We start from the raw sequence: 18654 nt of genomic DNA on the forward strand, positions 1-18654 counted from the left end.
GCTGCCAGCTAAGATACCAGGAAAAGAACAGTGGAAACTAAATCCACTTTAAGGACAGAACACATTCAGTTGTCCAGGGAGCATGCCAACTACAGTATCATGTTTAATTCTTAAACACTAACGACTGATTCATGGCAACAACCCCAAAGGGAAATACTCACCTGCTATTTTAGCCTTACATGAAGCACATATTTAGGGTATGTTTTTTAACACTATCTGCAGGAATTTTGTTTTGTAACTCTATGTTATTAATAAATCTCAGCATTTCAAACTGAAAATTTAACCCCCTTTCCAAATCTGGTTTTTGAACATGAAAAGCAGCAATACGCCTTGCTCGAGGAAATGACAGGCACAGAACTACTCAAAGAAGAAAGCTCTAAACTCCTTGACCTCAGTGACACCATAGACATTCCTTGACATTCAGTCATACTGATGTTGCACCTGTGCGTTTACACATTGCATGTCCCACCTCTAGCAAGATAAAAGAAACTGGTTTGAAAATATTCCAAAAATTCTTTTTACTACTTTATTCCTGAGCACGTTTTCAATGTTCTTACTGCCTGAGCTACTAGCTGTCACCTACACATATTCTGTTTTACAAAAGACAAAGAAATAAAACTTATTTTGGTGGATTACCTAACACAAATGATATCTAGCATTGAGCTTAATATTTGAATATGTAATACTTTGTTGAACTATTATTACAGTATTGAAATCTATAGTTCTTTGTAAGTAACACTTAGAACAGTACGAAAAAAACCGCTACAACTACTCTATTTTTAGGTATGAAACTAATTTAAATAATTTTCAGTTTCATTCTGAGCACCTAAGCATTCTAAGAGTGTGTAAGTGCAGGGCAGACACTGGACAAGGAGGTCTGAGTATCTTAACCTTAAACACCTTGAAGGCTGTGAGAACAGTAATAAAGAAGTTAAAAGTAAATGTGCCCCACGGAATTATCCCTTTGCTAAGTCTGCACAAATTTCAGCCTGTGTGGTAGTTTCTGATCTGTTTATAAAGTGATCATAGTCAGGTGACAAAACATATTAAAAAAGCAGGTCAGAAAAAATGTCAACTACATTCACGCATTTAAGACATTAATCCTCAAACATCTTTATTAGGAAGGGATAATCTTGAGTATCTCGTACAAATGCATCCTGTACTTCAGGTTGAGACAGTTTTGCACTGACCATTATGAAGTAACAATTTCAACTACGGCACCTGAAAACCTTATATTCCACCATCTAAAATTTGCTTTTTAAAACTGGAATTCCCAGGATAAACACTTTTGAGTAAATTCAGTTCTAAACCTGACAGTGTCCAAACTGGACATCAGGAAAAAGTCTTTTCGCTAAGCAAATATCACAAGACTGGAACAGGTTTCTGGGGTTGCAGAATTTCCATCCCTGGAGGTTTTGAAGACTTGGCTGACTGATCACCTGTTAGCCAAAGTCCTATTTTGAACAGGTTGGTCAATAAGGACTAAATGAGCCCCTCAGGTCCCTTACAACCAACATATCTTTGATTCTGCGAAAGCAGGTATATGACAGAAGTTAAACATCTGAAGCATTAGGAGAGATTACAATGCATACTGATTGAGTTGTTGAAAATTACTACAGGGGAAATCTATGAACCTGTGTTCATCCCTCTCTGGTGAAAGATCCTCTTTTGAAATGCTAACAAAACCAGCAAGGAAGCTATACAACTTACAGTCTTGTGTCTGGCAAGTGGTAAGAGTTCTAAACTCCAGTGAAATCAGATGGTAAAATACTCTCTTCCTCTCACGGGAAAAAAAAAAAAATCTCCTAGAGCAAGAAAAATAAGTCGTTATAGGATTTTATCCAGAGTATTTAAGATGAAAATGTAATTGGGAAACTTTTTCAGCATTGTATAGTAAAAATACTGACTAAATGAATATTCTGATTAAAAGATACTGTATGCTTAAGTTTTCTTTATTACTTTGCTTTCTGTCTTTCACTTGCCACTCTCATTTTTATTAGAGAACACAAAGCACCTCACAAATAAAACCTGAAAACTAGGGTAGAGATATAACATTGTCTTTAGAAGCCACTTTCAGGGGAAAATACAATATTTATTGATTTGTTAAACAGATTATAAAAAATGGCAAATTCATTGTCACCTTCTAATTACACAATTCCTGTCAGTGAGAAACATCAAGCAAACAAAACATATGTTAGAAGAACTAAGCTAAATTTAAGGATAAAAAGCTGTAACCACACTGGATACTCAGCTCTAGGAGATGGAGAAATTTATTCCAAATGAATCCTGTGCTACTGACTAGAATCCCAATCCCTGAACTATGATTCTCAGCTTCACTTTACGATCTAGCTCTACTTCAGGAGAATACACTAAATTTCAACTCATTAACAATTAACACTCTCAAGTCTTAGGATAGAACAACAGTAGGAAACTTGAAACATTGAGGGTCTTTTTCCTTAACAAAGTTTTTTTTTTTTTTTCTCCCTAGCTTTAAGTTGTTTTCCTTTGTAAAAAGGAGACTACTAGCTCTGAGTTGATTATATGCACGTTCTAATAAGGTAAAAAACAGCAGCAGCTTTTTTCAGTCCAGCTTGAAAATAGGTGAAAGTGCAATTTAGTGAGATTTAGTGTACAAATTTTATCAAACAGATGGGTAAAAGCAAGAGCAGATACAAAGGTGAAATGTTTCCGTCACACTCTGTATAGGAGATTAATGTTCTGTCTGTGATTAGGCCAGAGTTACAAAGTCAGACACTGGTTTGAGTAAGATGAACTGAAAGAGAAACAGATTGCACAAAGGCCTGCTATCTGAAATGGAAAATTCCTCACTACGGAGCGCACCTGCTAGTGTCATGACAATTATCTGTTAGAGTTAAGGCAGTATAGATGTCTTTCAAAATGAACATATTATTCAGGGAAATTCATTCTCACATGAAACACACAAGCTCTGAGCTCAGGAACATTTCATCTGTAAAAAAAAGAAGACTAGAATGAATGGGCATTTGCTGGTGTTTGGAAAAACCTGAAAATGTGTGGGAAAATAATTGTTCATTAGGGAATCTAGGAAAGATTCCAGCAGGTGCAGAAAGAAAAAAATGACAGGAGGCTTTTATTAGACAAACATGTAGGTGTACATTTTCTTCTTATATCAACTTTGTGTTTTCATGCTTGTTTCAAAGCAAATCTTGTACAGCCGGATTACAGAAAGGAAGATTTTTTTTCGGATGCCTCTGTAGAACAGGTGATCTGAAAATCCAAACCTCCATCTGCAGACTACAGAAATCTTTGCAGTACTGTTCCTAATGGTGCTGTACCTTTTGAAAGCAAGAGAAGACACGTCCACATAAAGTATCTTTGATCCTGGTGCACCTTGTTGCCTTAATTCACTCACAATCCATTATGCACAAGCTCTGAAAACATTGTAACAAAATGCTAACGTCTTTTTGCGTAATGGATGAGTGATTTCCTGCATCAACTCTAGTTACTCTAATCATCTTACAATGCAGTATCACTCCTGCTTGACTGGATATGAGACTAACCACAAAGTATTCTGTACTCTAAAGATGTATCTAAATGAAGTTTTTCCAGTATCTCAGCATTTCTAACTGAATATTGAATTGGAGAGAAAGAACTTTCTGTAACTGAATTAAAGACATCAAATAACAGAAATATATGTTTGTTGTTTTAACAAACAGCTGCTATTTATCCCCTTCGATTAATAATTCATTTAGTATTCCTTAAGTCAATTACTTGAAAGTATTTTTCCTCAGCTACCACTATAAAGAAAGGCTACAGTACCGACACCTTTAAACAGTGTTAAGAAATGAGACAACTCCCAAGAAAAATAACTGCAGGTTAACCCAGCCTGCTGGGCTGCGCATTTCTGACTGGCTATGCTTTCTGTGAAATGAAACAGTAAGTTTCAGTCCTGGTTCCCAGGTGGCCACATTCCAAAAATTCGTCTTAACCTTAAACTAGGTAAGCTCTCTTCTTGACAGTTCAAGCTCACATCATATCACAAAGAAATAGAGAGAAAAATGCCTAAAATTCTCCTCTTCTGTTCCATTCACTGTGTTGATGAAAAGGATACTAAGCAAAATTAATTGTGATCCTAAGCACAATTAATCACTGACAGACTAGGTCCATCTCACTAGTGTTACATTCACTGCAGATTCTTACAAATAGCTGAAGCAGGATAAGAAAAGCTGAGAAGCAAGCAGACACACATACACTTGATTAAGGGTCATAATTTGTCTTTTATTCCTCTGGCTTTTTTGTTAAGTTAGTTTTACAGAAGCTTTAATGCATTGCAGATACTTACGTTTGATGCTGGTCAGCCTACTTCTGGGTGCTGAACAGTCTACAGCAGCTGAAAATAAGAAAAAAACAGATGTGAACAGTTGAGTGTTTACTTAGTATTTGTCATGGCTAGAAAAAAATGCATAAATAAAACAACAAAACACATACTAATTAATTAGAACACAGACTTTTTCCCCAATCTACTTTAAAATACGCTACTTGCTGTGTATTTAAAGTTTCTGTGTATTTAAGTTGAAATTTATACAGTCAGAGAATTTGAGAGATAACAGTGTTGAAGTAAAATACATATTTAAAGGAAGAATCATCATTTAAATGAAGGTTCCTTACAAAATGTTTCTATATGTTTTGTGCTGACTGCATTTAACTGCAAAGATACGGAGTATGTTAAATGGTAGAGAAATGACAGTACTTTTGTTCTGAGCATGGACTTTGGCAGAATCAAAAGCCTCAGTGTGCTTCTCTTTAAAGCAAAATTAAGAAAGGAGGGATGATGAGGAAAACCAGCATAACCACCTCCAAAACACTATTTCTGAAAATAACTAGAAAGAGAGCATATAACGTTTTGGGAGGCATTCAAAAATCATTTATCTCATAACCCAGACCCTGCAACCTTCTAAGCATTTAATTTAGACACTCAAGACATCCTGCCAAGCCCTAGCATTCATACCTCTACGACTGAAATCCCCAAGACAAGTTTATGCCACAAAAAATGAAAATAGGCTGTGAACTGTAAACAATATTAACAGCTGTCTACAGACTTTTCTTAGTCCTGTGCATGATATTAACTTGAACAGTAATCCTTACTTCTCATATGACCTTGAAAAATATTAACTTCAGCTATAATTGTTTTCAGCTGTAGCACTGACAATGGGGTATTGTCATTTCAGAGGGGAATAACCACACATTTCTAAATCTGAAAAAAAATTAGTTGGGATCTCATCATAATTAAGAAACATACAAACATATACAAGTTCAACAGGCTCCTAAGTTCCAGTTTTCACATTTGCCTTTTGACAGAAGTACCTTCTAACATTAAAATATGTGCAAAAATTCATATGCATTTTTAGTGCTCAATAACATAGATTAGTAATGTGATTTTCTCATTTGCAAACATGAGGCAATTTTCTAAGTCCTTAAAACTCATTAATGTCACTGAGTTTAATATGAACAAAAGATAAACAACATTTTTGAAAATTAAAAAAAAGGCACAGTGGTCTGAGTTTAACTGAAAATGTTCTGCATTCATTCCTGAAATAAATTCTGTATATTTGCTACTGCAGTTACCTCCATGTTTTCTATCTCACCATATTATTTCACAGCAGCTCTACAGCAGAACGAAGAGAATACAGCACAAAGTACCCTAAAATTAAAGTCATAATTTTGGTAGCACTTGAGGCAAAACGTTTTCATACAAAACTTTGAAACCCCAAAATACAAAAGTCTTAAGTAACAGCTGTATCTCCTTGCTGACATTGGTCCAAGCATGAAACAGGAAGAAAATTAGGCTTCTGACTATCCAATTCACTCCCTCTTCGTATGTGCCTGTTCTGAAAAAAAATAGCTAAACCTAGGAGTACAAAGTTCATTCATATGCACATTTTTACCTTTGGCTGAAAGGATTCTGTTATAATGAAACATCATGTGATCTCTGATCAGGTACTGGTTAGTAAGACTTCGTGTGGAATCAATGCAGAAAGCTGTAAGATTAAAAAATATTTGAGCATTATAAAGGCACAATACTAAAATTTTAAACAGCTACTAACTGCAATTCAAATCTAAAAGTCACTATTTCCAAATAATATCTGTACAGATGTCAATCACTAATAGAAAAATGAAAGCCAAAAGAACCTGAAAATGGTTTTGCTATTAACATTTATCCTGTCAGCAGTGAATATAACAAGTACCAAGATAAAACTCTGCTTTCGTAAGACCCAGTTCCAACATCACGCCTCCGAAAGATTTTCATGTGTGCAAAAATGCACAATTTCAAACCTGCAGCACCAATTTAAATCTAGCTTTGTTTCTGAGACACGTAGTTTCTGCCTTGTGCAAACTCACTATCTAACTCCAAGGAAACCACGAACTTAGAATTAACATGTGCTTCTTTGCTCAATGGAAACCATTTTTCTTAACCAGCTACCATCACATGGTATCATTTTATCTACTTTTTTTTTTTTTAATCCCCACTGAACCATTACATTAGCTCAAAAAAATAGTTATGGATGTAGCTGAAGCTGGACCATGAAAATGTCAGCATGGAAACTTCTTGTTTCTCCATTCTATCTTCTTTTGAAAGAAGTTTCTGAGGTGGCACTAAGGCACAGAGCTATATACTTGCCTATTTCAACTACTGACTGTAGTTGAATAGCTTTAACTTCAAGGGTTTCTTAAAGCAGAAACTCACATATTCCAGCTAATACAGACACAACATCTCTTTCTAAATATAAATATTTATCTTGCTAACAGTTGTTAGCTAGCATAACAGTCAAGGCAAAACTCACTCCCCAAAACTATTTTCAGTAATGCACACTAAATTAAAGTACTATTAAACTTCACCAATATAGATCAATGCAAAGATTTTTATTATATAAATATTTTAATAATGAAATCAATTAATTCACCTAGAAGGAACCAGTCCAACTTTCTAGTGAAAGCAAGTGTGTTACTTACCATTACTCTTAGTACTTAACTGTCCTTTAAATGGACTTGCTGGACCACATCTGGGAATGACCACAGCTGGGTATTCATCCACTTTAACGAAATGTCAAACAAAAGAGAGAAAATACGTATTTTGAAAGACAAGGTAAAGCAAATAATAATAATAATACATATATAAATATATATTTCTTCAGAGCTCTTCAATGATTGTAGTGTACATTTTTCATAGAGGAAAAGTGCTAATTAAATGTTATACTACTACTAAAACACAACAGTTTAGTTAGGCAACTAAATCTAAATGTAACAGATGATGGTAGTACTTTTATTGGTTCAGGGGCTTAAACAGCAGAAGAGACCACTAGATTATTTTAATCTGAACTTTACAATGCTCATTAAACTGCACAGAGACATGGTCAAATTATTGTACCTATGCTAAACTCCAATTTATTTTAAAAGTTTACTGATCAAATTTTATCATGACATCAAATGACTAATGTGAAAAATATTCTGCGTATAGGGAATGATTGCGGTTAGAACCATACAAAAATAAGAATTTAATAGATTGAAAGAAATTAATTATGCTTGTTTGAGAAATCATGCTACCAGTGAGAACACACAATCTTAAAAAAATCTTGTTGTTAATTTAAGAAGAATTTCACTTGCCATTCAATCTTCTGTAAGTTTGCAGAGTGGTAACTCTGCAGACTAGTGCAGAAGCTGACTGAACCTAAACATCCTGTTGTTCTGAGAAATGAAAGATGTGAGCTAAAAGCCCTATCTCCTTCCTGGAAAAAAGCGTGGTACTGTCTGTGATGTGACCTTTGATTTACCAATCCACAGCCAATTTTATTAAGAATCTGCAGCATTATTGGAACAAATTTTAATGGGAGGTATACTGTTGTTTCAAATACTAGCGCATGCAAAGCATTCCTTTAAGGTGTTCAACGCCCTGCTCAAAATATCAAGCAAAACAAACAAGATTTCTTTAAGAGAATAAATATACCACATATGCATAAAACCAACTGTAGAACTGTACGAGCAATTCCAACAAATACATTATTATTATGATGATCTTCCCCTTCCCATCCTACTTCTCTCGATTCAGTAGGCCGCAGCCGCCATGTCCGTGCATGCTGGGAAGGGCAGGCACCAGGGCGCTCCACTTGCTGGCCACGTTCAGCCTCCCACTGCTGAAGGCAAAGCCCCGAGTGCCCTTCCTTGCATGGAGCAGCACCCTGCACCCACCAAAAAAGTGTGGGGATCTCTTCAATGCGGCCTCCAGCTGGCTCAGCAAAGGGAGATCCCATTACAAGCTGACCAGTGTGAGTAACGCCAAAAGACACAGCCACGCTTATGCCATACGCGTCTCAAAAAGCCCCTTAATTCCACTTCTCCTGGCTTTTTACCTCTTACACGGCTAGCACCTGCCTCCCCTCCCAATTTCCTACCATTATATAACAACTATTACACTACTATTACACCTGCAGATCCAACTACTACGTTCTGCAGCTCAACCTTAAGGGCAACAGCATGTTGCACGTGATGGTTAACATGGTGCCTGACTGTTAGCAGAGACTGTGTCAAAAGAAATGGTTTCTTTAACAATGACTTATTTACATAATGTTTACTTACAGAATGTTTATATAATAATGTTTTATTTATTTATATAATTCCCTCAAAGGAATTAGGACTAGGACTAGTTTGGAAAGCAACAAAAAGTACCTTGAGAAAATAAACAAAGTGAAAATGCTTAGCATATGTGGAAATTTGCAGAGCATTTATTGGGACTCTGTTGTGAAATAATGCTAAGTCTGGATTGATATGCTCAATCCTCATTCTTACGAGGCACAACAAATATCAAGGCATTTTTGAATTAGCCTGACGATTTTGCACTTAGAAAAACCTGCCGTTATACACCAGGGGCTTCTAAGGCTTTGCATGGTAGGAGCCATGTCTGCAAGAACTGTTCCCCCACACCTCACAGCTGGGAGGGTGCCAGACCAGCATTAGTGAGGGGATCAGAAAGGAAAAGCACTACCGTCGATTTTTTCAGCCCTACCCTGCAACTGTTTTTCTTTACAACCTTTTCTTTAAAGCTAAAGGAAAACGTTCCTGCTCTTCTGCGTCCCTTTTAATGGCTCTTTTTAAATGTCTCTTGTGGCACAATTCCTCCTTGTCCCCATTTGTGATTTGAACATACGTAAGGACAAACAATACTAATTTTTTTATAAAGTATTAAAATCCCAAACATACAGCAAGAATTTATTAGATTTAGAATGACTACCTCTGTAATGATTGCAAACCTTTGTCACTAATGGCTTGCTTCCTTGTTTAAGTATTGTATTTCTCTATCATAATACTACTGAAGTGGTATTCACAGTGCAGCTGGAAAACCATCCTGAAAATCATGACGTCTGAAGTTACAACGTTCAAATTTCTAAAGAACGTAAGTCTTTGGGATGACTAATGCTAACTAAACTTTTAAATTATAACATTTTAATATACAAAAATTTATCCTAATGGTAAAAAAAAAATGTGTAAACCAGAAATAAGCCAATACTCCATATCATAGCGGACATCTACAAATATGAAGGTTTTCATTCACAGTTGCTCAAAGTAACCTAAATTTTCCATACTTCAGAGCTACGTTATAATTCTAGAAGGAGACCTGATACTGTTGGATAAACATTTATAAAACCACCTCCAACTAATTTTTATGTGAAATAAACATGGTGGGGTAAGCAGGGGCATCTGAAAAAAGTACAGAGACATTCTTATAAGTACAGTTGACTCTCTCCAGGTAAGCTAAATGCCTTGGCCCTTAGCTGAAGATCATCAGAGGGGCTCAGAAAGGTGTTGCTTTTACTGTCCTCAGCTGCAGGTCTCTCCAGCACTACAGAAAAATCAGGCAATTCTGAAATGTTCACTTCCTTTGCATCGCCAGCAGATGGCACACAGATAAACTGTATTGAAAGAACTATTGCATCTACTCTTTTTGCCCTTTGCAATTAATTTGTATCAGACTTGTGGGGAAAACATATAAAACAAAAATCCTCTCCTATGCCAACATTCTCCATCATTATTTCATAGGCTAGAAAGCCTATTTCATAGGCTAGAAAAGCTCTCGGCAAGGGAGAAATATTCTACAGATTCCTCCACATTTTTTGATTATGGACACATGGGAAGAGCAGAGATCACTCCCAAATCCCCAATTTGCAAAAATCCCAAAGCCAGAAGAAACATGCCACCACTGGTAAAGAGGTCCTTTTAAAGGTATCTCTGAAACCCTTAAGAACTAGCTGGGCACCGACCCATTTATTGCAGGTCCTGGAGTAAAAGTGTCCCTGAAAGGCGCAGCTCATGGCCCTGCTAGCACCCAGACACGCTGACAGCCATTAGCACCAGTAACAACGGACGTTTTCTTCCAGTTTAGAACCTTGCCTTACTGGGCAACAGCTGATGCTGAGCAACTTTCTAAAATATCTAGTTGGATTCTGGGTCCTCTCTCCTGGCAAACTGTACATTTTATTAAAGCTTCAAATAGAACAGACCAATCTTGAACTTTAAAACATTTCCATAAACAGCAGAACTCGTGAAAAAGGCTTCCTGCAGTCCCCGCATGGTATCCCGTGTTCCTTGTCCCACGCTCTGTCCCTTGTGCTGCTGAGATATTTCTGTAACCTTTGCATCAGTGTGGGCTTTGGAGGCTCCCTTCTCTGCAAGCCACCTGTTTCCCCAGAACTGGTACTCAACTTATCACAAAGGCCACAAACATTTTCGCTGAAATAATGCTTAGTGCTATTGGAAAAAGGAGTGAAGATTACTACATAAGCCTTTGTTTTCTTAGGGCCGAAGCTGTTTCATATAGAAGTTCCATCAAATTTATCATTTCTACATTGCCTACTGCTGACACGATCCTCCCTAAACCTGCAGTCTGAAACTCAAAACACCTTTTTATATATTCTCATTGAAAATATAAGTTGCTAATGCCAGAGGAGAACCTGGAGGACTTGGTATGTGGGGGAGACCTGCTTTATTTTAGTGCCTGTTTGAAACAATCCAAGTGGGGTAGAAGGTGTCAGCGTTCAAATGTTTCACCAGTATAGTTTCAGGTTGTCTGCTGACTTGAGCAGGTATTTATTTAGATTCACTTTGGGTTTTCAGTGTTATTTGCACAACTACAACAACTAAACCTAAACTGAAGGCTTAGAGAAGAGAATTTTAAAGGAGAAGGTGGGATTTTCAGCAAATGGCATAGTAACCAAATAAAAACCTGATAAAATGATAACAGCAAAACATTATAATGAGCACCTGGACTGAGAACAGAGTGAAAGCATTATGCATTTTGTCTACTTCACCTCCTTTTCCAAACCTATTCATGCAAGTGAGATTTTTTCAGTGAAAACTCTTCTACTGTTCTTGAGGGAATTTAGTTCTAAAATAATAACTTCTTTGGGAACAGGACCACTTGTCTGAAGTAGGCTTAGCAGAACTGATGCCAGTACTTGCAGTAAGTACTACAGCAGCTTTTGCAATAATCGTTTCCTGACTGAAATGCACATTTTCTACTTCTTAAAATAAAAAAACCTTCCGGTCACAAAGTGGGAATCTACGTAAATAGATTTCCAGAACTGGACTGGAAACTCTTTAAGATCATTTCCAGTTCAAGAAATTATTTTCTGAGATTTATGCCTCAGAAACTGAGAAGTATAATGGACTCGTACCTTCGATACACCACACATATAACTGCATGATCTAAACATATATTTCCTCATAGATTTAACTGAATATAACACCAGGGTTCTTATACTGTGTGTTGTCCTGAAGTACAGAGAGAAAAAAAATACTAAAAATTGTTGGGTTTTGTTTAGTTCCTTAGTATTATTAGGACCTTACAGTAAGGTCCTAAATAGTTTCTTGTCAGTGCTTCTATTTGCTTGTTCTTGTAGGCTTTCCCTGCAAGTGTGACACTGTACAGTGAAGGAAAAAAAAAAATGCAACAAAACACAGTTTTGTGAATAATTTTTTTCCAGCTGGTATCTAAGATAAGTAATAATTACATTATTCTAAAGAGATTGATGATAATATATTGTTCAAATTATATTTTCATTTAAAATGCATTCTACCTTTATTTGTAATTTTACAGTCCTAAAAAGGACGGAAAGTGGTGGTTTCTGTTTGTTACCTTGTTTCCTAATTGTTAGTAAACAGGCAGAATTTATGGAAGTTATTTTTCTACTAAGCCATTTCAGATTTGGAACATTAATTTGTCCTGGAGAGAAGCCCAGTCTTTCATTATAACGCTCTCACAGTAAGGAGTTTAAACACGACAATTAGACTTGCTATATTTATACTTCAGATACCGCAAATCAAAAATACTGGAAAAATTCAATCAGGCTACCCTTATCCACCAAGCCTTCTTATTTCAAAGATAAACCATAAAAAATACAGAGACTTAAGGTGAGATACTGGGTTCAGGCACCTAAACGCAGCGCTACAAGCCACAAACTTCCACTTAGCTGCGTGGATTCCTGTGAGTGCTATATTTTCCTAAGAGCTCCTTATAGATCTCAGCTGAGGCTCAAACAGCCCCTAGCCCTCAGTGGATTTAGAAGTCCTGTCTCCCCAGCTGTCCCAGAGGAACATGCCCAGAATTAAGCCAAGGCCACCAACCCTTTTGTGAGATGGATTTTTCCAGGGCTCCAGCATCCCGGCATTCCCAGCTGTACCTTGACCCCTCAGCTGGAGCTGTAGGAGCGCCTCTCTGGTATTAAAATTGGTGGATTAAAATCGCAGCGTTTGCATGAGATGCGGGGATCTGTCTCCCACAGGCCAGTGAAGACATTCAACCCAAACGGACAAATGCTCTGCAAGTACTCCAGCTGCTACACTGATTTCCGAAGGTTTTGTGCCGCCTCTTCCATCACCAGCTCCTTTTCTCTTCCTCTCCAGCCCTCGATGCTCTAAATCAAGAACAGGGAGACATCTCTGCCCAAGAGGGTAATTCAGGAGCTCCAAGCAGAGGGGTTTGTGCTGGGAATTTAACAGAAGTCAAGGATGCTCTATTGCCCTTTCTCTGACTAGTTTGGAGATCTTTTCAGTGTGATTCCTGTTACAAATTCATACTTCTGACTCCGCACAAGCTTACAGTACACTGCAGCACTAATGCTGTACACGTGCTGAGGAGGGAACAGAAGTGTGAAGTCCTAAATAAGTTAGGAGTAACAATAAGAACTCCTTCAACCATCTAATCTAATGCTTCTGTAAAGGTCACGTTTAAAGGAATGACATCAGGACCTGAAAAATAGGTTCCTCTCTTTTTGGTACTATGAGGATTTCTAAATCAAAGTATCCATTTTCTCTTTTTGCTAAGGAAATTGTTGTGCACATGAATAAACACAAACATATAGAACAAATGTTGCTACGTTGCTATATTTATGTTAAGAGATTAACCTGGTTATGAGAATCCACACTGGATTTAAATTTATTTAAATAAGAAAGTAACTTCTATTTTTCTATTTTTCTTTAATATTAGAATTATGATATGCTATTAGAATTATGGTATTATTTAGAAAAAATAAATTTAAAAGGCCTGATTTCCTATCAATGTGGCTTACATCTTCCTACCAAACCCTGTAAACCCCATTCAATTTCCCTAATTTGTCTTCTTTACCTGCAGTCATTTCCCCCTCACCCGATCATCCCCTACTTGCTTAGCTGTGGCTGTTGAAGTACTGTCCATGTTATACTTAGTCAGCTGGTTTATCTCTGTTTATGTCTAATTACATATGTTACATCTGGTCACCTAGTTTAACTTACCGAGTTGCTTATCCTTGGCTGACTAGTTGCTCATCTGGGAATTGCCACAGAACAGAATGCCTTTCTCTAAAAATATACGTTAATTTGTTGTTGTTTTTTTTTTCTGCTCCGTCACTGCGGTTCATACCACTGTGTCTCCTACTCCTTACTCACAGCCGGGTGAAATTGGCTAGCAGATTCAGGACTGGAAAGAGGAAAAGGCTGGCAGACAGCAGGGACCCACCCACAGACTCCTTTTTCAGGAAAACAGCTTAAAACATGGCAAGCCTCTGCTGCTTTTCTGCAGTATCTACGCAGTCACAAGAGGTAACTTCACACACGGCTTGAGATTGGGCAGGTTACTGAATATACCGATAGGGTTCCATTTTATTTGAAAAAAATTACGCGGGGCAGAACTGAGTACTTCATAATGACACTTGTATTTTTGTGCATGCTTATGGAAGCTAAACAGAAGCCTCTTGAACCTATTTCTGGTTTCGGTGACAGAAAAACTCCCATCAATTTTGAGAGTACAAAGTCTTAGATGCGAAGCTGCTTTTAACAGAACTACATTTAAGATTAATTAAGATTGGAGAGAATACCAATCAGAGGAAAAAATATAGTCATTATCTTCTAAATTTTCTGAAGCAAAACGTGATGAATGAAGTCCCAAGAAGCTACAACAGCCAGATTTTGAAATTTTGAAAGTCCCAAACGTTCCATTTGAATTTTGTATGGGATCGTTTGCGTCAGAGGCAAAATATTATGAAGGTAATACAATGAATCATTCCCTGACATGTGCACTATACATAATCTCCTAAGCCATTAATTAGATAGTAAGTGTATAAATAGTGCCTATGCTGGATTACACAAAAGCTCTTCTTTACATCTGCTCTTAATGTGCAAGAGTTAGGTCTCTCAGTCCTTTATGACTAATAATGTTTTCATTTATGCAGAATATGACTACTATTCAACCAAAGTTATATTTAAGTTTCAAAAACTCCTCTGACTAGCTTAAGAAATCTAGAGAAATAGTAGCATACAGTAGACTTAAAATAGGCCAGTTGAGAGTTATTTGATGAAGTAATTCTTGAAAAATGTTACAATTTTCCTAACTATAGGCTTCATTTGACCAATAAATGAAGTTTTGGATGAAAGTTACTCCTCTATTTTTACTCCCAAAGCACAAACAAATGGCTGCGTCTGTCAGCAGCACATTTTGTGATAAAAATTGCAGGCAAAAGCAAATTCCATTAAGTTAATCCCATCAGAATTTGCTTGGGTCTGACTTGAAAAGTTACTAATCAGAAAAATTCACTGGATAGTTGCACTTGTGCAAGACGTCACGGAGTAATCCAGGAGCATACGCTGTGTATTGTACGGATGTCTCTGTGGGCACGGCACCATGACTCAGGTGAGCAGAACACCAGCTCGCAGGCACAGCTTTGCCCAGAACTCTCAGGCCTGAGCACAGAGAGCTGCAAAAAACTCAGTCCTGCTTGATGAATTTGTGCTGGCTTCTACTGCTTCAAGAAACTCAACATTACATAGTCCCACGAACCCGGATTTTGAAGGTGTTTCAAGATTTACTGCCAAACCAACCAGCAGACACCATCTATATGTATGCACAGAGAAAGAGACACACACACTATATTATTTAGTTTGTATTGTACAGATTGAAAAGATCTCTTCTGTTATTTTAATTTGTGCCTACACGGAATCCTCCCCCCGTTTCCATCAGCGTTACATTTTCCACCTTCTCATATTTCTAACTGAAAGGACACAGCCAGCCCCATGCAGAATGCAGATCAGGGAAACCTTGATCCACTGCTGCAGAGGATGTTGCAGAGCACAGTCTGGAGCAAAACAGCACGGAGGTTTAATGATTTGAATCCTGTTTACTTCAGCACATATTTCTTTTGAAGCACGCAAGAAATCTGCAATGAAATGGGACTGATCAGGTACTTAAGTTCTAGTGCAATTTAAATTATTTGCTGAAAGAAGGTGGGATTAGTTTTATCATGGGACTAAAAGTCACTTAGTAGACTGTTTGACCAAGAGACAAATTAAGGATACATTTAAGTGATTTGTGAGCACAGATTTTAGTTTGGTAAAAAGTTAAGGACAGCGATTAACATTTCCCAGTTTCTGTTAAAATACATGGTTATGGTTCAAATTTAACTTCCAAATGTTCTTCCTTCTTTGAAGATACATTATTTTTCCACTTCCCTGCTAGTCAAAGGCAACTTCAGTTTCTCAATAATCAAAATTATTATTATTAATAATAATAATATATAATAATATAATAATATTATATATATAATTATATTATTATATTATATATTATATTATATATAATATATAATAATATAATAATAATATATAATATATAATATATAGTATATAATAATAATAATAATAATAATAATCAAAACCAAACTAATGCTTGACTGTAAGAATTTGCTGAAACAGCAAATAAAGGAATACAGAGGGGAAAACTAAATGAAAGAAAACAAAACAAACAGCAGCTCAGGAGGCGCAGGTGTGTTAACAGCCAGACCACCCTTCAGATTAGCACGAGAATTTTCTGCAATGCAGGAAAAATCTAAATAAAATGGTGGTGTCTGTAAATATATGAAGCATTTCTACAGTGTTTTAGAATCTTTGAAGCCTGCACAAACTGCCTAAACATAACAGCAGCCCCCATGCAGCAATGATGATGACTTCCCCAGCACTGTAACATAAAAGTGACAGAAGTGTGTGTGACTGATTAACAACAGGCATATGATTTCATTGCTGTTCAGATATGTGCCAATCGCTGGTTGTGGGAGTTAAACAGCCCAATGCAGAAGACTGGATTAGAAAAACAATGCTTTTTAGAATTACAGTATTCAGATTATTTGAGGTCATACTACAAATCTGTGACTACATTAACTAACTCCTAAAATTACTTAAATACCTTGTAAGGTATTTAAGGTGTAAGTAAATACCTTGGAGGTTTATACCCAGAATATGGGAAACAGACAGGGTTAATTCTTCAGTATTTTTATGGAAAAAAATCTTAACCTTATTTGAACTCTTAAAAGATCTACATGCAAATCTTAAGTTGTATAGTAAATAATAATGATTTTTTATTTTTGCTGATAAACTTATAATATTTTTGTTTTTCTCTAGCAGCCTTACTAGATAAAATAGAGCCCCTGATATGAAACAAGTACAAAACTCTGGTTCTTCCTTTACAATGACAAACCCAGGTGTGAACAAGAAACTCTGCAAGAAGTACAACAGGACAAGAAATAAGACATCCCACCTATTCTGTACTAATTCTGGACAGACGATGCATGGACACAACTATCTCACACGTTAATGACAAATATGATGCATGCCACCTCTTTCATAAACTATGTAAGCAATTCAATGGCTTTTCTGCCAATTTTGCTCAGGCCCACAGATTTCTAGGTTAGCACGATAAGGAATTAACATCTTTGCCTGTGCTAATCCCTGCTGTCTGTATGGATGTGTGGCTGTGAAGCTAGACGTCAAGCTGTCCACTTACAAAATACTTTGTGTAACTTTCTATGCATACAAGTAATAGATTCCCATTGAAACCAATAAACATTATTTCCTATTTTGAGCTAATTTATATTCTTTCGTGTTTGCTTGCTGCAACCTGAATGAAATTTAGATCTTTTACCTTACTTATTCTAATTTCATGATTTATAGACGATCAGCATCCTTTCTGACTGTCCATAAAAATGTTTTAAGAAACAAGAATACGAAGGGTATGAATCCAAGTCAAAGAAAGGATAGATCTGTAATAAAATTGCTTTCACACTATGTAAAAAAAACCATCTACTACGGGGACTGAAATAGCATTTATATATCTATATATATAAATATGGATGCACAAGATCCTAGTTTTCGCCCAGGAGTTCCTAGTTCCATGTAGTATTAGACCTCATGTTAAAACTCTGTTATCAGACATCTTTTGGAGTGACATCTGTCACTAACTCAAGGCTTGATCTGCCACCACAAAGACGCAATCTGGAAGCACGGTGTTATCTCACTAGATCTGGCCTTATGCAGCCGTATGTACTTTTGACATTACCACACAGCACTGAATAATTCCACCCATAGTTTTATACCGTTCATGCCATCAAACTCCCATCTAAGAATATTTCAGGTATTTTCCAAGAGCTAGAGTTGGCTTGTGCAGACATATTCTCATATTTACGCCTGTTTTATCGTGTATGGCGAATGCCCCTATGACTATTCACAGGAAGAGCCACAGCCGATCAAATCTGGGGAAGGAATTGCTTTCTAGCAGCTTCAAAGCTTCCAAGCCTCTTATTTTCGCTACGTTTGCACCAACACCCCACCAGGCCACAACCCTCGGACCCACACCCGAAAGCCACCTCAGCGGTACTGCGCACACAGAACCCGCAGTAAATCAGCGTTTGAGCTTCAGACCCGCACCAACTCGGGAGAAAGAGACACGCTGGCCCCGCAGGGGACCGAAACACAGCGCCCGAGAACGGGGCGGCTCACGGAGCCCACCCGAAGCCGCCCACGGCGGCTGCAGGCCGGCGGCCAAGCCTCGCCCGCCCGCGGCACCCACCGGAGCCCCCTGCGGGAGGGCGGCATCTGCGGGCAGGGCACACCCCGACTCCCCGCAGCCCCGGGGCAGGCTCCGGCACCCCGTTCGGGCAGGCCCCGCCCGCCGCCCGTTCCCGAGCCCCCCGCCGCCGAGCCCCGCACCTCGGCCCCGCCTGCTGCCGCCGCCGCTCTCCATCCCGACGCCCATGGCCGCCGCCGGGCCCAGCGCCCGGCCCGATGGCGGCGGCCGCGGCTCTTCCCCCGCGGCGGGCGGGCGGGCGG

The 18654-nt window shown here is 37.9% G+C and overlaps 1 protein-coding gene across 3 annotated transcripts in view; it reads right to left on the reverse strand.

The window, feature by feature from the left end:
* SPATA7 (spermatogenesis associated 7) overlaps positions 1 to 18654 on the reverse strand; it is a 41739-nt gene extending 23085 nt beyond the window's left edge. Inside the window, exons 1-4 of one of the 3 annotated variants that reach the window (XM_040559879.1) lie at positions 18535 to 18654; positions 6991 to 7071; positions 5925 to 6017; positions 4322 to 4369 (exon numbers count right to left, since the gene is read on the reverse strand). In XM_040559879.1, coding sequence (XP_040415813.1) covers positions 4322 to 4369; positions 5925 to 6017; positions 6991 to 7071; positions 18535 to 18580 — 268 coding nt within the window. In that variant the 5' untranslated portion in view covers positions 18581 to 18654. Of the gene's footprint in view, positions 1 to 3314; positions 3411 to 4321; positions 4370 to 5924; positions 6018 to 6990; positions 7072 to 10289; positions 10436 to 18534 lie in introns of those variants that run through there. The other 2 variants (XM_040559880.1, XM_040559881.1) reach the window with 2 other exon arrangements.

The sequence above is a fragment of the Cygnus olor genome, chromosome 5 (assembly GCF_009769625.2).
Source record: "Cygnus olor isolate bCygOlo1 chromosome 5, bCygOlo1.pri.v2, whole genome shotgun sequence".
Taxonomy (NCBI): domain Eukaryota; kingdom Metazoa; phylum Chordata; class Aves; order Anseriformes; family Anatidae; genus Cygnus; species Cygnus olor.